The sequence below is a fragment of the Manacus candei genome, unplaced genomic scaffold, assembly GCF_025592945.1.
Source record: "Manacus candei isolate 608988 ecotype Guabito, Panama unplaced genomic scaffold, ASM2559294v1 h1tg000071l, whole genome shotgun sequence".
In the NCBI taxonomy this organism is placed as follows: Eukaryota; Metazoa; Chordata; class Aves; order Passeriformes; family Pipridae; genus Manacus; species Manacus candei.
Window position 1 is genome coordinate 9,053,546 of NW_026138119.1, and position 17,603 is coordinate 9,071,148.

The 17,603-nt window shown below is 59.9% G+C and overlaps 1 protein-coding gene across 1 annotated transcript in view; it reads left to right on the forward strand.

Annotated features, from left to right (window-relative positions):
• Positions 1–17,603, forward strand: part of NIBAN2 (niban apoptosis regulator 2) — a 30,373-nt gene that overhangs the window by 8,867 nt on the left and 3,903 nt on the right. Inside the window, exons 2-11 of the mRNA XM_051807931.1 lie at positions 4,747–4,877; positions 8,219–8,347; positions 8,470–8,575; positions 9,980–10,147; positions 14,018–14,133; positions 14,212–14,316; positions 15,411–15,573; positions 15,943–16,130; positions 16,310–16,465; positions 17,137–17,253. Of these exons, the coding sequence (XP_051663891.1) occupies positions 4,747–4,877; positions 8,219–8,347; positions 8,470–8,575; positions 9,980–10,147; positions 14,018–14,133; positions 14,212–14,316; positions 15,411–15,573; positions 15,943–16,130; positions 16,310–16,465; positions 17,137–17,253 (1,379 nt within the window). The remainder of the gene's footprint in view (positions 1–4,746; positions 4,878–8,218; positions 8,348–8,469; positions 8,576–9,979; positions 10,148–14,017; positions 14,134–14,211; positions 14,317–15,410; positions 15,574–15,942; positions 16,131–16,309; positions 16,466–17,136; positions 17,254–17,603) is intronic.

The window sequence follows — 17,603 nt, forward strand, 5'->3', positions numbered from 1 at the left end:
CAGGCAGCAGGGAGGGCTGGCTGGAGCAGCCCTGCTCAGAGGGATGACCTGGGACAACTGGTGGCATCAGCCTCCCTTGCAGTGGCCTTGTCCTTGGTGTGCCTTGATGGCAGAGCCACCTGGGCCACCACTGTCCCCTGTCAGTGTCACTGTGTACCAGCCCATGGGTGTCCCTGTCAGTGCCAGCCCCATGGTGGATGTCCCTCTCAATGCCACCGTGGTGGTTGTCCCTGTCAGTGTCCCAGGTTCTGGGAGCCTGCAGTGCCCTCAGTAACCCACCCCTGCTCACTAATCATTTACTGGCCAAATCAGTGATTAACTCCTTCCCCTTGGCAAGCCTGGCCAGGCCAGCACATGCTGCCCACGGGTCCCCTGCCACAGGGATGTCCCACCATGCCATGCCCCCCCCCCCCCAGCCCTGGGGTTGTGCTTCAATGAGCTGTTTTGTCCTTCTTTGTTTTTCTTAATTTTTTCTGGACCAGAAGGAAAATTCCCTGCCTGGGGTGAGGCATCCCTGTGGCATCCACAGGGGCTTGGGCTCCCTGCTCCCAGCTCCTGCTCCCACTTCACTCTGCTGGTGGAAGGTGCCCCTGCCCATGGCAGGGGGGTGGAAGGAGATGAGCTTTAAGCTCCCTTCCAACCCAAACCATCTTGTGATTCCATGATTTCATGATTCTACATCATCCCAGGGGGTTCTGGGGAGGGCTGGGATTCCAAAGGCACCTCACCCCCTGGGCAGATGTAAAGGGCAGTGGACACGAGAGGGCTGTGGGTGCCAAAGGGGATGTGGGCTGGAGGGAGGATGGGATGAGTGTTCCTGCTGGGATTTGTCAGCTGCTGGCCTCCAGTCTGCCCTGGGTGTGAGCACACGTGTGTGGGTGTGCAGGGGGATGTGTGTGTGTTTGTTCATGTGTGTTCATGGGGGTGGTGCATGTTGGAGAAGGGAAGGTTGTGTGGAGACCTCACAGCCTCTGAAGGGGCTACAAGGAAGCCAGAGAGGGACTGTTCATCAGGAACTGGGGTGACAGGACAAGGGGGAGTGGCTTCAAAATGACAGAGGGAAAATTTAGGTTAGATATACGGAAGAAATTCTTGGCTGTGAGGGTGGGGAGGCCCTGGCACAGGTTGCCCAGAGAAGCTGTGGCTGCCCCATCCCTGGAGGTGTCCAAGACCAGCTTGGACAGGGCTTGGAGCAACCTGGGCTAGTGGGAGGTGTCCCTGCCCATGGCAGGGGGTTGGAAGAAGATGAGCTTTAAGGTCCCTTCCAACCCAAACCACCCTGTGGTTCTATGTGTGGGGCTGCTGATGGTGCTGGGGATGCTCCCAAGGGCAGGACAGAGCCAGTCCAGGCTGCTGGACCAGTTTGTCGTGGCCTCTGGAATCCTGAGGGTGAGATCCACCTCCTGCCCTGGCTCAGAGGGACCAACACTGGGCCAGGGCTGCTCTGGCCGGGCCGTGACCTCTCAGCAGCCAGGGCTGCACATGCCCTTGGGCTTCCAGCTGCCCCAGGGCTGTGTCATGGCCATGGCACTGCCCTGGGCTCGGTGACAGCGGTGGTGGCACAACCGGTCGGGGGGGTGGCAGGAGCAGAACCTCCTCTCCAGGCTGGTTTCACCCAGACAAACCTCAGGGACTCATCTGGGACAAGGACAAACCTGTGCTGCTGCCCTGTCCCTGTGTGGGGTGTCCCACAGGGCTGCCTGCCCTGCTGTGCCCCCTGGGTGATGCCAGGAGGGTGTGGGGGTCCCTGGGGATCCAGCAGGGAGCTGGTGTGGCATGGCTCAGCTCTATCCTTGCTGCCAGCCTCCTGCCCAGCCCTGCACCCAGCCTGCCTCAGGGTTTGCCTCTCTCTGCCCTCCCCAGCTCTGGAGCCCCTTTATCTCCGCCTGCAGCCACCACGTGCAGCTTAGTCATGGGGATGCTGTGGAGGCAGGAGGGGCTGGGGACAGAGGAGCTCTGTGACCAGAGGTGCTGGCACAGGGGATCCTGCTGAGCCAGGCCTCAGTGCTGTTGGCACCCCACAAAGCTGCTGTTTTCTCCCTGCCTTTGCCAGGAGCCAGAGGGATGTGCTGGAGCCTGTGCCAGCCCAGCCTGTGCCAGCCCAGCCACCCTGGCTGCTCGGGGACCGGTGCCTCTGCACGGTTGGGTGTGGCAGGGGCGGGGTGGTGGCACTGGGAGGGGGGGTGTGGTGGAGCACAGCAGTCCCAGAGCAAACACCAGGATTGGGAAAGCACCAGCAGTGGGTGGCTGGGGACACCCATCCCTGGGAGGCCCCTGGGTGTGCTCCCACTTGCCAAAGGGCTTTGCTGTGGGTGTCTGAGCCTGCACCCAGGATGGGGGGTGGCTGGGTGGGAGGCAGCCAAACCAAGCCAAGCCAAGCCCCTTCTCTCCATAGCCATGGTGGTGAGGGGACAGGGGACATGGTTCCCTGGACTGTCACCTGTCCCCAGACCTCTCCAGCTCTTGGTGGGCCGTGCAAAGGGTGGCTTTGGCTGTGGATCCTGGGGGGAAATGCTCTCTATAGCCCCCCAGTGCTCATTGTATGGCCAGAGGATGCTCCCCAGAGATCCCAGTACTGCTGGGAGGAAGGAGCCAGTGGGTGACTGAGCTGGTTCCCACATGGAACAGGGTCACACAGGGTGCTATGGATTTTGGGGGTCAGGGCACCCACTGGCATCATCAGTGTGGGCTTCCCATCCCCTCCCTGCTCAAGCAAAGCCTGGCTGTACCACCACTAGCAGCCCACACCTTACCAAGTCTGGTGTCACCTTGTCACATGGGTGTCTGTCCCTCTTGCTTCCCCTGGGGTGGCCACCAGGGCTACTGGTCAGTGGCCCAAATCACCCTCTCCACACCCTGCAGGGGTTTGCTGAGCCTGGGGGGGTTTAGTCACCTCAAATATTTCACTGCAAGTCTTGTTTCAACCTCTGCAAATAACTGACTTTTGCTTTTCCATTGACTCCGAACCTCCTAATTGGCCCCGCCGTTAATCAGGGAGGAATGAGTGACTAAGCCCGTCTCGCCTGCCCGGGGACCGGGGGCTTGCTTTTTCCCATGAACTGAAAGGAAACGGAACCTCAAAATGTCCTTTTCAATCTCAGCTGCCTGCATGGCTGCCCCGCTCCCCGGCCAAAATCCCACAGCTCGGGAGCCGGGAATTCCAGCAGAGGTGCTGCAGGGACGCCAGCGCGGCCCGGCTGCGCCTTCCCGGGGGGAAAGGCCAAAAATCCGGGCTGAGGAATTCCTCTGGCGGGATGAGCCACCCTCTCATCCTTTGCTGTGAAGAACTGTGTTAAACTGAAAGCGATTTAAAGTGATTTTCAGCCCTGGCACAACGATGTTGCTCCCATTGCCGGCAGCGCCGGCGTCTCCTCGGGGATGGGTTTATCTCCCCCCCGCCGCTGTCCTCGGGCAGCGTTTTCCTCTGGAGCTGCTCATCCCGGAGGGATTTGCAGCACCCTGCAGCAAGCTGCTCCTTGTGCTGCCTTGGCTGCCAGCACGGCTCGGGGGCGGCTGCTGGCTGGAGATTTTGGCTGCTGCCAAGCTGTGCCGAGCCGGCTCGGGGGGCTGTTTTGTCTGGGTTCATGCCCCCAGCATCGTGCTGGCTCCGGCACTGGGATGCAGAGCCAGCATCCTTCCTCCCGTTGCCAGTGCTCTGGCAGGGCCTGAGCTGTCAGAAATAGTTGGAGGAGACTCAAATTCTTCCTTTTTCGCAGGCTCTGGGGCAAAGTTGAGAGGGAAATTCGAAGTCGAGGCGCCCTGTGCCAAAGGCGGCTCTGGGGGAGGTTTTCCCGCAGCTCTGGGGGAGGTTTTCCCACAGCTCTGGGATGCCTCGTTCCAGGATTTTGGTGTGGGAGCCCCATGTGGGGTCTGGAGCTGGGGTGGGGAGGGTGCTGGGTGGGTCAGGGTGCCCGTGGGACAGGGGTGCTGGTAAAGGCTGGGGGGACAGCCCCACTCCTCTGCTGTGGCTGATGGCCCAGGAGGAACAAGGGGTTCCTGTGACTGCCCCCCTGGGGCTGGGAAGGCCCTGTCCCTGCTGCTGGGGGGTGGGTTTGGAGCATCGCCCCACCCTGTGCACTGAGGGGTAGGAGGCTGCTGGGGAAGGGATGGAGGGGATCTCCTCCAGTGTGGGGTGCAGGGGAGCACCTGGCAGCTCAGGCTCTCCCAGCACCTTGGTTTCATCCCAGTCTGAAGTTTGGGGTCCTGCTGGGGTGCCTGCCTCACCTGGGGGTGCCATGGAGAGTGTGTCGGGTGCCAGGCTGTCCTTTCTCCCTCTGAGCCTTTGCAGTGTATCACCAGCTGCAGGGCCTGGATCCCGGCCTGGGATGGCCCTTCTGGGGGCACAGCAGGGTCGGGGGGGTGTGAGGGATGTTTGGGGATGGGGAATGGAGGGTTGCCCCAATCTCAGCAGGCTGAGCTGGTGGGAGCAGGGCCGGGAGCTGCACAAGGCACGGGAAGCCGGAATCAGCTTAATGTCAGGAATTTCCTGCCGGGGAGAGGAATCCATGAAATAATGTGAAAGGCCAAAAAAGAGATCGTCCTGACCCCAAATCGGTGCCTGGGCTGGGTGGGGAGGGCAGAAAGCAGCAGGTTCCTCTGTGCTGCCTGCACCAGAGTGTGCCCTGGCAGCAGGAGGGCGATGGGAGGTGGGTGGGGAGGGCACCTGAGGTGACCCAGGCGGGTTTGCAGCAAGGAGCCCCCCAAACCCAGCCCTTTGCCTGACGTGTCTCTGCTCTCCCTTTGCAGAGAAGACAGGGAAGGTGCTGGGGGAGTTCTGCAGGTGCTACAAGGAGCAGTACGGGGTAGCTCTGTTCAACAGCGTCCGCTATGAGATCGAGGGCAACGGGGGCCCGCAGGCACAGCTGCTGCACCGCAAGGTAAGACGGGCTCTGATGGCCCCCCCAAAGCCCAGGCACGGCCCTGCTCCACCCTGCCAGGTGGAATGTAGCCCATGCCACTGGTCCAGCCCATCCCTGGGGAGTTGTGCAGCACGTGGGGTGGAAGGAGCACGGGCAGCAAGCGAGGACAAGGCTGGCTCTGGGATGCAGCCCCGTCGGTGTCTGTGTGCCTGGCAGGAGCTCAGGGACCCCCTGGTGCCCTGTGAGGCCCTGAGCAGATGTACCAGGCTGTTTGTCTCCTGCTCCTGAGTGTGAGTGATGCTCCAGGCCGGGCAAATTCTCATGGAGGAGTAGGAAACACCTGGCAGATGTCCCTGACCCTGTGGGGGAAGCGGAGCTGGCTCCAAATCTCATCTCCAGCAGCCACGTGTCTCCTGCCTGGGCTAAAGGTCTCCCTTGGAGATGGAGTTTGTGGCTCTGGCACCCAGGGGGGCGATCCTGCCCTTTCCTCCCACTTCCAAAGGCAGATGCAAACGGGCAGGGGGTGCTCATCAGACAGGGCTTGGGATCCTCTGTAGAGCCACTGTCCCGTGGGTGCTCCTTGAAAGCAGAATCCATGTGATTGCACATGGAGAGAGGCTTCTGCTCTTGTCTGGGGCTTAAAGGGGGTGCTTTTGTTAGAAATCTCGAAAATACCTCGGTGAGATCACGTTCAAGCCCTGGGTGCTCACAGCAGTTGTGTCCCTGACCCACCTCCTCTGGGAACTGCCCTGGGTGCTGGGTTTGTTAGGAAAAATAAAGGAGGGGAGGTTCCTGTGGAGGAGCCAGGCACCCAGTGTCCTCAGCACTGTGTCCCTTGGCTTCCTTGGAATTCAGCAGATGCCTTCAGCTCCTGCTCCCCGGGAGGTACCTCCATCCCCAGGTTTGTTGCTTCAAGCAGCCCAGGAATGTCTGAGCAACAGCAGCAAGGTCGGGAGGTCAGGGACACTGTGCAAGGCTTGGAAAACACCCGTGTATAAATAGGACATTCCTCTTGCTCAGTGTCCTGTCTGCTGCCCCTCCCCTCCCAGGATCCCAGCAGTGCCACTGGGATGTCCCAGTGCTCCAGACACTGTAGGGACCAGTCTGTGGGGTGGCTCTGCGAGGAGCTGGGTGATCATCTCCTCCAGATGGACCCTCTGCTCCCCAGACGTGCCCAGAAAGTTGTGGATGTCTAGAGATGGAGGGTGGCATCCTGCCTGTCCTCAGGCAGGTCCAACTGGGATGTGGCACTTGGGATTTTTAGATGTTAGTTATTTATTGGCCTTTTTTCGTGGTCTCTGTGGGGATGCAGTGCAGTGAGACCTGGTGGCCCTGCTGGGCAGAGGGGGACAGCAGGGCTGTGGTCATCTGAAACACCAGCAAGACTCAAGAGCAATGAGAATATGGAATAAATATCTCTGCCTCTGGTCTCTCCAACAACCCATGTGTCCCCATCCAGAGCCTCTGGAAAACCATCTCTGACACCCTCTGCTCCCATGGCAGCCCCAAAGCTGCCATTCCCCAGCCCCATGACAGGGATGTGGGCAGCCCAGGGGCTCCCTCCTTGCCCATCCCCACAATTTGGCACATACCTGCCTGTCCCAAATACCTGCTGGAGTTGGGAGGTGCCACCTCTGTGCCTCCCTGGGGCGAGGAGGGTGTGTCAGGAGGGGATGGCTGTGCTGGGGCTCCCAGGGTGCTGCTGGCCCTGAGCTCAGGGTCCCCTGGAGCCATGGCAGGGCTCAGCCTGGGTTTTAGTCCATCAGCAGCTGCTCTGCCTGGCTCAGTGTGCCCTGGGCAGTGGTTTCAGAGCCAGTCTGGGGGGGCTCATTCTCCTTGGATGTGCCACCCTGGGGAGACACTGATGGGGGCTCCCAGAGCTGGCACCTCCTTTCTGTCCCCATCCTGCTGGTGGCCCTGGGGCTCAGATTCTCCTGCCTCCTGCAGTCCCTCAGCCCCGCAGGGCTTAGTTTGGGCTTCTTCTCCCTCTTCCAAGGGCTTTGGAAAGCCCTAAGGAGCAGTGAGGTGCTGTCAGCCAAGCTGCTGTCAGACCTCCCCCAGCCCAAGGTGGGTGTGTGGTCGGGGGGGAGTGCAGGGCTTGGGGGAGGCAGCGAGTGAGGTTCCTGGGAACCAGGAGATGGGAAGCAGAGAGAAGAGTGGGAAAAGTTCCTCCAGGAGGGTCCAGGTTCTGTGTCATGGTCCCTCCTGATGGCCACCGTGGTGGATGGTGGGTGGCCACGGCAGCAGAGGCGGCCGCCAGACACTCGAGCCCTCACGAGAGCTCTCGGCTCTTGTTTATGTTCCTGGGATCATAAAAATTCCTGGGACAGATTCTTGGCTCCCCCAGGCAGGCTGTGTTTGGGATGGTGTCAACGCTGCGGCCTGGGGGCCAAGAGGGGCTGGAGACACAGTGAGGGGCTGCTCTGGGGGGGGGGGAGAGGGGAGGGGGGATGTCCTTGGCCTGTTCCTGTCGTAGAATCGTATCCTGGAATGATGGAATGGTTTGGGTTGGAAGGGACCTCGAAGCTCATCCGGTTCCACCCCCTGCCATGGGCAGGGACACCTCCCATGAGACTTTCCACCATCCAACCTGGCCTTGGACACTTCCACGGCTCCAGGGGCAGCCACAGCTTCTCTGGGCAACCTGTGCCAGGGCCTCCCCACCCTCCCAGGGAGGAATTCCTTCCCAATATCCCATCTAAATCTCTCCTCATTTAGAGCTGTTGCTGGTCCTCCATGAAGTCCAGAACATCTAAACACCAACTGATGCTGAGCCCTATGGGGTGGCTTCTTGCTTTCCCTCTTTTCTGTCCCATCTGGAGACCCAGCAGAGCAGGGCTGGGTTCCTGCCATCTGCAGATGCCCCTGGCAGGACCTTCCTGCTGATGCCCACTTGCCAGCAGTGCCACAGACGGTCCCCACTGCCCCAAGGCATGGAAACTGCAGGAGCTGGGGCTGGGAATTGCTGCTGGAGGGCTCTTCTCCAACCTGCCACTCAGCCAGGGGAGCTCAGGTGGCTCAGCTGAGCTTGGTGTGTCCCCCAGGACGGAGATGGAGGGGCAGGGCTGTGACCAGAGCGTGGTGAACACCACCACGTGTGACTCCAGTGGTGACATGAGCAGCCTCTCTGGGGTTTTCTGGTGACTCAAAGGTGTCACCCAGGCACACCTATTCAGGTACTCAAATTTTCGGTGCTGCAGGACATGATCCAGTGGTGAACCTGGAGACCCTCAGCACAGCCCTAGTGCAGCAACACCCACCCAACCACTCACCACAAACAGACCTGGCTGAGCTCCCCGAGCCAGAGCTGCCCCTCACCGACCCCCCTGTGCCTCCCACCTCTCTGTCTGCTCCCCCAGGTCCCTCTGGAGGACCATGTCATCTACTCGGGCAACATCTTCCAGTACATCGAGGAGAACAAGAAGTGGCGGAACCGGTTCTGCGTCGTCCCGCACAACTACGGCCTGGTCCTCTACGAGAACAAACTGGTGAGGAGAACCCCCCCTTCTGCCCATCTCCGGTGGGGACAGCTCCCAGGGGGACCCCCAGACGTGGTGGGGTGGCCATGGATGCTCCCCCTCCGCCGTGACCACCTCCTCCTCCCGCCCAGGCCTACGAGCGGGAGCTGCCGCCCCGTGTGCTGGTCAACAGCGCCGGCTACAAGGTGCTCACCTCCGTGGAGCAGTACCTGGAGCTGGTGAACAACAGCCTGCCTGGTGAGCCCCCTACACCCCCTGACGCTGCCGGGCACCCCCCGGGCACCTGTGGGAAGGGGGGGGTTCGGGGTGCATGGTGCCTTCTGGAAAGGGTGGTGTTGGGATGTGGGCATCCCTGAGGACTTTCTGGAAAGGGTGGTTGTGGTGTGTAGGATCCTGGAAGACCTTCAGGAAGGGGTGGTTTTGGGATGTAGCATCCCTGAGGATGTTTGGGAAGGGGTGAGGTAGTTTTTTGGGGGTGTAGCTCCCTGTAAACCTTCTAGAAGGGGTTGTTTTAGGGTGTAGAATCCCTTAGGACCTTCGGGAAAGGGTGGGTTTGGTGTGTAGGATCCTGGAAGACCTTCAGGAAGGTGCAGTTTTGGGATGTAGAACCCCTGAGGACCTTCAGGAAGGGGTCATTTTAGGGTGTAGAATCCCTGAGGGTCTTCTGGAAAAGGTGGGTTTGGGATGTAGCATCCTTGAGGACTTTCAGAAAAGGGTGATTGGGTGATTTTGGGGTGTAGCATCCCTGGAGACCTTCAGGAAGGGGTTGTTTTAGGGTGTAGAATCCCTGAGGACCTTTTGGAAGGGGTGGTTTTGGGGTGTAGCATCCCTGGAAGACCTTCAGGAAGGTGTAGTTTTGGGGTGTAGTATCCCTGGGAACCTTCTGGAAGGGGTTGTTTTAGGATGTAGAATCCCTGAGGGTCTTCTGGAAAAGGTGGGTTTGGGGTGTAGCATCCTTGAAGACCCTCAGGAAGGTGTAGTTTTGGGGTTGTAGCATCCCTGAAGACCTTCAGGGAGGGGTTGTTTTAAGGTGTAGAATCCCTGAGGACCTTTTGGAAGGGGTGGGTTTGGGGTGTAGCATCCCTGAAGACCCTCAGGAAGTTGTAGTTTTGGGGTTGTAATATCCCTGGGGACCTTCAGGAAGGGGTGGTTTTGGGGTGCAGCATCCTTGAAGACCTTCAGGAAGGGGTCATTTTGGGGTGTAGAATCCCTGAGGGTCTTCTGGAAAAGGTGATTTTGGGGTGTAGCATCCATAAGGACCTTCTGTAAAGGGCGGTTTTAGGGTGGAGCATCCTTGGGGACCTTTGGGAAGGAGTAATTTTGGGATGTGGGGGTGCAGGGAAGGAGAACAACCCCATTCCTCCCGGTGGGATGTGAACACTGACCCTCAGCTCCTGCCACAGCCACCAGGGAAAGAAGGAAAACACGTCCGTGGCTCCATGAAAACCACGGAGATCTTAATGACTTTTAATTCCATTTCTCACTTTTCACTCCTAATTTCCTTTTTGGAAGAGCAAGGCTCTTTTTCCACTTCTTTCTTTCTGTCACAACTCCCAGCAACGACGCTGTGGGAAGGAGATGGACCCCCCCCACCCCTATCCCGCCCTGCCTCCTCCTCAGAGCGTCCTCCCCTCTCTGCAGGTGTGACACCCAAATCGGGGCACTCCCCCATCCTGAAGTGCCCCACGGATTTCCCCCTCATCCTCTGGCACCCCTATGCCAGGCACTACTATTTCTGTGTGATGACGGGCAAGGAGCAGGACAAGTGGCGAGCGGTGTTCCAGGACTGCGTCCGGCACTGCAACAACGGTGAGCGGGGCTGGGGGGGACACAGGCTGGGGACAGCATGGTCCCCCTGCTCTGGGCAGGGTGGTTGGCTGGTTGGGGTTGGGTTTTGGGGCCAAAGATGATGATTTGGAGGTCAAGAGGAGGAGTCGAGTGGGAGCTGCTGGGCAAGGAAATGCTCCGGGGAGGCCTTAGAGCATCTCACAGTGACTGAAGGGGCTGCAGGGGAGATGGAGAGGGCTGGGGGGAAAGGACAAGGGGATTGGCTTCCCACTGCCAGAGGGCAGGATTGGAAGGGATATTGGGAAGAAATTGTTCCCTGTGAGGGTGGGGAGGCCCTGGCACAGGTTGCCCAGAGAAGCTGTGGCTGCCCCATCCCTGGAAGTGTCCAAGGCCAGGTTGGATGGGGCTTGGAGCAACCTGGGCTAATGGGAGGTGTCCCTGCCCATGGCAGAGGGTTTGGAACAAGATGATCCTTAATGTGCTTTCCAACCCAAACCATTCCATGATTCTGTGGCTGAGCCCTTTATCTGCCCCTTGGAGCGTGGGCAGAGCAGGAACATCCAGCTGCTGGAGCATCCCTGTGCCCAGCTCCGTCCCCCTGCCCGTGGGGATACCTGCCCAGGGCAGGAAGCATTTGCAGAGCCAGCACAGAGGCAGCAGCTGACTCAAGAGCTGCCCTCATGCCTGTTTTCCACCCTGAGGTAGAAAATACTTGGTTAGACAGTCATCCAACCCCAAATCCCAAACCCCACCGAGGGCAGCCAGGGCTGTGGGCAGAGGGGCGGGGGCTGCGTGGCCGGGGAGGAGGCAGGGCCTGCCTCCCACGTCAGCAATACTCTGGCAGGAAAACACGATTTTCCTGCTTGGCTGTGGCCTGGGAGCTCCTGGGCTGAGCCCCAGGTCCTGGCCCTGCCTGGGATGGGGAGAAGTTTCCTGGGGAGGGCGGTGCCAGAGCTGAAACCTGCTCAAAATCTGGTCTTTTAGAGAGCAAAGAGCAATGCTGCCTATTTTGTAAGTGCTTCTTGCAGTCCTGGGAGCTCTGTATAGCCTGAATTTTGCCTTGATTTTGCCAGAGCTGCTGTTTAGGGAGCAGAGTAAAGGGGTGGGATCCGGTGCCTGGGTTTCAGTGGGAGTTTCCATCCTCCCATGACAGATTAAATCTCCTCAAATCTGCTATTTTGCTTTTTTTTCTTGTGCTGGGGGTGTCCAGTCTAGTTGGGCTGAGTGTGCCCCCTCAGCCCACCCAGGGCCTGGCTCCTTTGGGGGGGTGGATGCAGTGACCCCTCCATCCCTCTTGGGATTGTGCCTGAGCATCATTTCTGGATGCAACTCAGCACCCCAGGACCCACAGCACCAGGGCACTGTGAGCCAAACCAGCTCTGGGTAAAAGAGGAATTAATCTCCTGCTAACAAAACCCCAATTTATGATCTTTAACTCCCTCCCAGCACCCCAGGTGCTGCTGTGAGAGACAGGGGAGGTGTGAGCTCCTCCACCACCCCTTCTCCTTGCCAGGGCTGTGCCAATAAATCCTCTCCTCCCTCTCCTTCTCCTCAGCATGTGATGGAAAAGCCTTCCCTGGGGTGGGCAGTGGGCAGGGAGGGCTCAGTGCTGGGGAACTTCTGCATTCCTACAGCCCAGATTTCTCTGTGAGATTGTTCTTCCTGCCCCTCACTGCTCCTGAGCTCTGGGATACTGTTTCATATTCCATGAAAGCTCTTTTGTTGTTGTTGTTGAGGACTTTTCATTTTTTTTATCCCTAAATTAGAGGCTCTGTTTCTGCCTCTGGTTGTGAGCCTTGTGGGAACTTTCACCTCCCCTTCTCAGGCTGTATTTCTGTAACACCAGCTCTGCTGGAAGGACTGGGGATGTGCAACACTGTTCCTCACACACACAATGCCCAGCCTCGTGTCCCTGGAGCCCTTGGCTGCTCCAAAAGTGTCCCTTGCCCTGTTTGGTGTCACATGGGGCTGGGGCAGTGCCTACCCTGAGGGTCTTGCCCCTTGTTAAGGATGGTTTGAGTGGGAAGGGACCTTAAAGATCATCTTGTTTCCACCCCCTGCCATGGGCAGGGACACCTTCCACCAGCCCAGGTTGCTCCAACCTGGCCTTGGACACTTCCAGGGATGGGGCAGCCACAGCTTCTCTGGGCAACCTGTGCCAGGGCCTCACCACCCTCACAGGGAACAATTTCATCCCAATATCCCACCTAACCTGTCCTCTGGCAGTGGGAAGCCATTCCCCCTTGTCCTGTCACTCCATGCCCTAAACCACATATTAATGAAGCAAACTCATTAAATTTGCCCCATGAATTGGCACAGGGGCTTCTCTCAGCCCTGCTTGTCCCTGGACAGGGCACAGGGATGTCCCCAGGCTTGGCCTGGGGTGAGTGACTCTGGGGGGGCAGATCCAGGAGGGTTTTTGTGGGGTGAATCCTGCCCCACTCTCTGCAGGATTGGGAGGACGATCTGTAGCAGCTCTGGCTGGGGACTGAAGCTCGTGCCAAGCTGTCCCAGCTGGGAGGGGATGCTGAGCTGCTGGGATCCCTGGATGGAGGAGCTCAGCCTGGCTCTGGCTCCCCCCGAGCCCTGAGAAGGGACAGATTTGACTTTCTCAGTGTTTTTCCCCCCTGTATATTAAGCTACCCCTTAGGAAAAGCTGCTTAGGCTTGGAGTTAATTGTAATCATCTTACAGAAGTCTGTGTGCAGTGGGAAAGATCCACTCCCTGCCCTGGGCTGGCCCTCCTGGGAAGGGAAAGCCCACCCCTGGGTGTCCTGGGTGGTGCAGGGATGTGCTGTGACCCTCAGCTGTCATCACTGCAGGGATGCTCTCCCAGAGCCTCTGCTGGGGGACAGGTCACCCTGACAGGGCTCACATCCATCCTGCTTCCCTCCTGCCAGGGGTCTGGGCATGGGGAGGGCAGTTGGGTGCTGGGGGTTCATCCCAGGGGTGTTCCTCTGGCTGTGAGGCACCTCCACAGCCTGGGCAGGCTGGGACAAGGCAGGGACGTGTGTGGGACATGTGGGACAGCTCTTGGGCTGTCCTGCCTGCCCACTGTCCCCATCTCCTCCTCCTCCTCCACTTGGGATGTGACCACGGGCTCCCAGCACCCTGCCCCTCCTCCTGATGGGTGCTGGGGGAGGGTGGGGGTGACGTCTGAGCCCCCTCGTGCTGGTGACCCCGTGAGCTGTACTGCAGTGACTCACCTCGGGGGCAGCCCAGCTGCCTGGGGACGGGGCCCTGACTCATTCCTGATGCCTCTTGGCCACTTTCCTCTTCCTCCTGAGCTGTTCTGCTCCCTTCAGGCCCCCCCCTTTACTCTAGTCCCCCAGCTGCCCTGTCCCGTGGTGCTGGGGGGCTCACTGGTCCCCAAGCAGTGTCAGGGGTCACTCAGCCCCCCACCCTGCTGAGCCCCTGTTCCTGCTGTGCCTTTAGAGCTCACTGAGCCCCCAGGGTTTCATGTACCATTAGGGATCACTGAGCCCCCCATCCTGCCGAGCCCCTGCTCCTGCTGTGCCTTCAGGGCTCACCCAGCCCTCGGGTCCTCACATCATTGGGGGTCCCTGTGCCCCAAGGTCCCCGGGCACCATTGGGGGTCACTGAGCCCCCCATTCTGCCAAGCCCCTGCTCCTGGGTGCCTCCCTGCCCTCAGTCTGGCTCTGGAGGGGTTAATCTGGACAGAATAGGAGACCTCCAACCACTGCTGCTCCCCCCCCCCCCCCAGTCAGAGACAGTGTCCTGGGACCCCCCAGTCCTGGTGACATCCCCGAGCTCCTCGCACAGCTCCGAGGGCGTGGGGGACTGCAGGGACGCCCTGCCAAGGTGGGCTGGGGTGCTGCAAACCCCTGGCGGTGCCAGGCTGCCCACTCATGCCCCCCCCTGCCCTCTCCAGGGATCTCTGAGGACTCCAGGGTGGAGGCTCCAGCCTTCACGGACGCCGTGCGCATGTACCGCCAGGCCAAGGAGCAGTTCGGCACCTGGGACATGCTGTGTGGGAATGAGACCCAGGTGAGCTCCTCTGTCCCACCCCGGGCTCGGGGGGCACGTGGGGGCCGAGCAGGGCCCCCAAAACCTCCTGCCTTGCAGGTCCTGAGCAACCTGGTGATGGAGGAGCTGCTGCCCGAGCTCAGGAGCACCATCGGCCCCCGGCTGAAGGGGAAGGCTCCGGAGCGCCAGCGGACCTGGATCCAGGTGTGGGGCTGGCATTGCTGGGGGAGGGTGTCACCACTGCTGTCCCTGCCCCTGCCTGCAGTCCCAGCTTTGGGGGCTGCAGTGCTTCCTTCCTCCCCTCCCTGCCGGGCTCGCTGCCCACCAGCTTTCCTGCCCCCTCTCCCGGCCCCCTCCGAAGAATCCGTCCTTTCTCCACAGTGGCTTTTTAAAGCTGTGCCCCTGCCCAGCCCTGCCCAGCCCTGCCTGCTCTGCCTCGTCCCCGGGGCCAGGGAAGCAAACAGGAGGAAGCCCAGCCCCGGAGCAAAGCTTGTCCTGGCTATTTTTAGTGAGCCATTTTTAGAGCAGTGCAGGCTAAATCCAGCCCAGACCCTTGCGAAACACTGAGGGCTCTTCAAAACTGCCTGGTAAAACCTTAAAACCCGGCACATAATTACCACCAGGCTGGTAATGGGCCACTGGAGCAGCCTGAAAACACATAAACACTGCTTTCTCAGTAGCTGTGGTCTTAGCTGCAAAGCTGGGAAGCCCAAGGGAGGGAGAAGGGGATGGCTCTGCTTCCTGCCAGCCCCAAAATCCCGGCATTTGGCTGCAAAGTGAGTGTGGGACTTCAGCGAGTGGCTCCATCCTGCACGTGGGGTTGGGTCCTGAGAGCCCAGGCAGGCTGAGCAGGCAGTGCACAGCTTTCCAATGGGGTCAGGGGCTCTCCTGCCTGGACCACCAGTATCCCTGGACCAGCAGCATCCCCAGCTCTGCAGTATCTCCAGCCCTGCAGCATCCCTGGACCATCATCATCCCCATCCCTGCAGCCCCCCAGCCCTTCAGCATCCCCAAATCTGCAGCATCCCTGGACATGGAGCCTCCCCAGACCTACCTGGGGCAGGTTTTCTGCTCGAGGCTCAACTCTGTGTCCTTCCAGCACCACTTTGAAGCAGCTTCTGCACCACAGGAGATTCATCTCACCCAGCTTGGTGGGGTCCCCGGGTGGCAACCTGCTGTGAGGGAGGGTCCTGTCAGGGCAGGGGGAGAGGGACTGGTCCTGCAGGGGATGGCTGGGCGGTCAGCTGGAGGTGGAGGGGGCAGGCAGGTGACCAGCCCAGCTGTCCCTGTCCCCCCAGATCTCAGATGCCGTGTACAGGATGGTCTATGAGCAGACCCAGGCCCAGTACGACGCTGCCAGGGCACGCTGTGAGCAGGAGCGGCCCCGGCTGGAGAGCACCATCCGCACCGACATGGACCAGATCATCACCTCCAAGGAGCACCTGGCCAGCAAGATCCGAGGTGCAGCCCCACAGGGATGGGCATGGATGTGTCCCCAGCCAGCTCCTGGGGTGGCATTCCCCCTGTTCCACCAGGGTGTGGCTGTTCCTGGGTGCAGCTCTTGGAACCCTTGGGGAGGTGCCACCAGGCGCAGTTTTGGGGTGCATGTCCTTCACTGGCATTGTCCCAGGAGGTGGGGACAAGGTGGGAAGTCACCCCTTCAAGCACAGTAGGAATGGGTTCAGTACAGACCAGGGCCCCTCTCCAAGAAGGGTTGTCCTGCAAGTGGGAGCCTTCTGGGTCCTTCTCCATGGGGTGGGTTTAGGACCTGATGTGAGGAGCTGGCAGGGCAGAGAGGAGCCTCACCATGCTTCTCCCTGCTCCCTCCAGCCTTTGTGCTGCCCAAAGCAGAGGTCTGTGTGAGAAACCACGTCCAGCCCTACATCTCCTCCATCCTGGAGGCCCTGATGACCCCCACGAGCCAGGGCTTTGCCGAGGTGAGGGAGGTGTTCTTCAAGGAGGTGACGGACATGAACATGAACGTCGTCAACGAGGGTGGCCTGGAGAAGCTGGTGGAGGTGAGACCCGGCAGTGCTCCTTGCTGGTTGGGGGGCTTAGGGGTGACAGGGCTACTCCTGCTGCCCTCCCCAGTGTGGGCAGCACTGGGGGACCCCAGGCTGGGAAAATACGGGGGAATTTTTTCCCATGGGTACGTGGAGAGGCTGTCCCACCCTGCTGAGCCTGGCTTTGTCCCCAGTACATGGAGAAGCTGTCCCACCTGGCCTTCCACCCCGTGAAGATGCAGTCGTGCTATGAGAAGATGGACCAGCTGAAGCTGGAGGGTCTCCAGCAGCGATTCGATGTCTCCAGCACGTCTGTCTTCAAGCAGAGGGCCCAGATCCACATGAGACAGGTGGGATGGGGACTGGGCTCCTCCTGTGCCCCCCTGGGCTGGGCACAGAGGGCCGGGGAGCCCAGGCAGGGTTTGGCTGGGATGTCTGTCCTGTCTCAGGCACACGGCTAAGGGTGGATCAATCCTGAGGGTGGGCAGCTCCCAGGCTTGGGCATCACACCACAGCTGCCCCTCTGCCACTGAGCCCACTGGCACCAACAAGGCCAAGAGCCCAATTCTGGGGTCTGATCCAGCCAAACCTGGAGTGGGGTGTAGGAGGATGAGCTTTGAGCATCCTCTTCCTCCAACACCCTTGGTCCTTGTGATGGAGGCTGTGGATGCCACGCTGGGCTGTCAGGGACCCTCCCAGAGTGAAGGATATTTGCCTGTTGGATATTAAAAATAAATTCTTCCCTGTGAGGGTGGTGAGGCCCTGGCACAGGTTGCCCAGAGAAGCTGTGGCTGCCTCATCCCTGGAAGCATCCAAGGCCAGGTTGGACAGGGCTTGGAGCAACCTGGGATAGTAGAGGGTAGTACAAGATGATCTTTAAGGTCCTTCCAACCCAAACCAGTCTGGGATTCTGTGATAAGGCTCATTTTGAGGGGTCACTGCCCCCAGAGCCCCCTGCCCATTCCTTTGGCTGGTCCCTTTGGTTCCCCCCCCCACATTGACCCCATTCCTCTGCTCCCAGCAAATGGATGATGCCGTGCACACCTTCGAGACGCTGCTGCACCAGGAGCTGGGGAAGCTGCAGGGCAAGGACGACCTGTGCAAGTCCATCCAGCGCATCCTCGAGAGGGTGCTCAAGGTGAGGCCTTTGGTGGCCTGCAGTGGCCTTGTCCCCGGGCCAGGGAAGATGCCAGGAGTGATGGTATCCACTTCAACAAAAGTCTTCTGGGGAAATACTTCTCTATATTGAGGTTTTCATGGAGAGGGGGAAATCCCCTGGAGGAGCCAGGTCCCTGTCACTGTAAAAGCCACCCAGGGTTCATACTGGCCCCCAAACCTTCCTTCAGGCAGCCATGGAGGAGTTGGCTTCTCCCCAGGCTCAGGCACCCCGGGAAGCAGCTGGAAAGAGGGATGTGAGGGCAGAGGAGTCTGTTCACTCCTCTACAAATGGGGGGCAGGGAGGAGGCAAAACTTGGGGGTTTGTCCCTG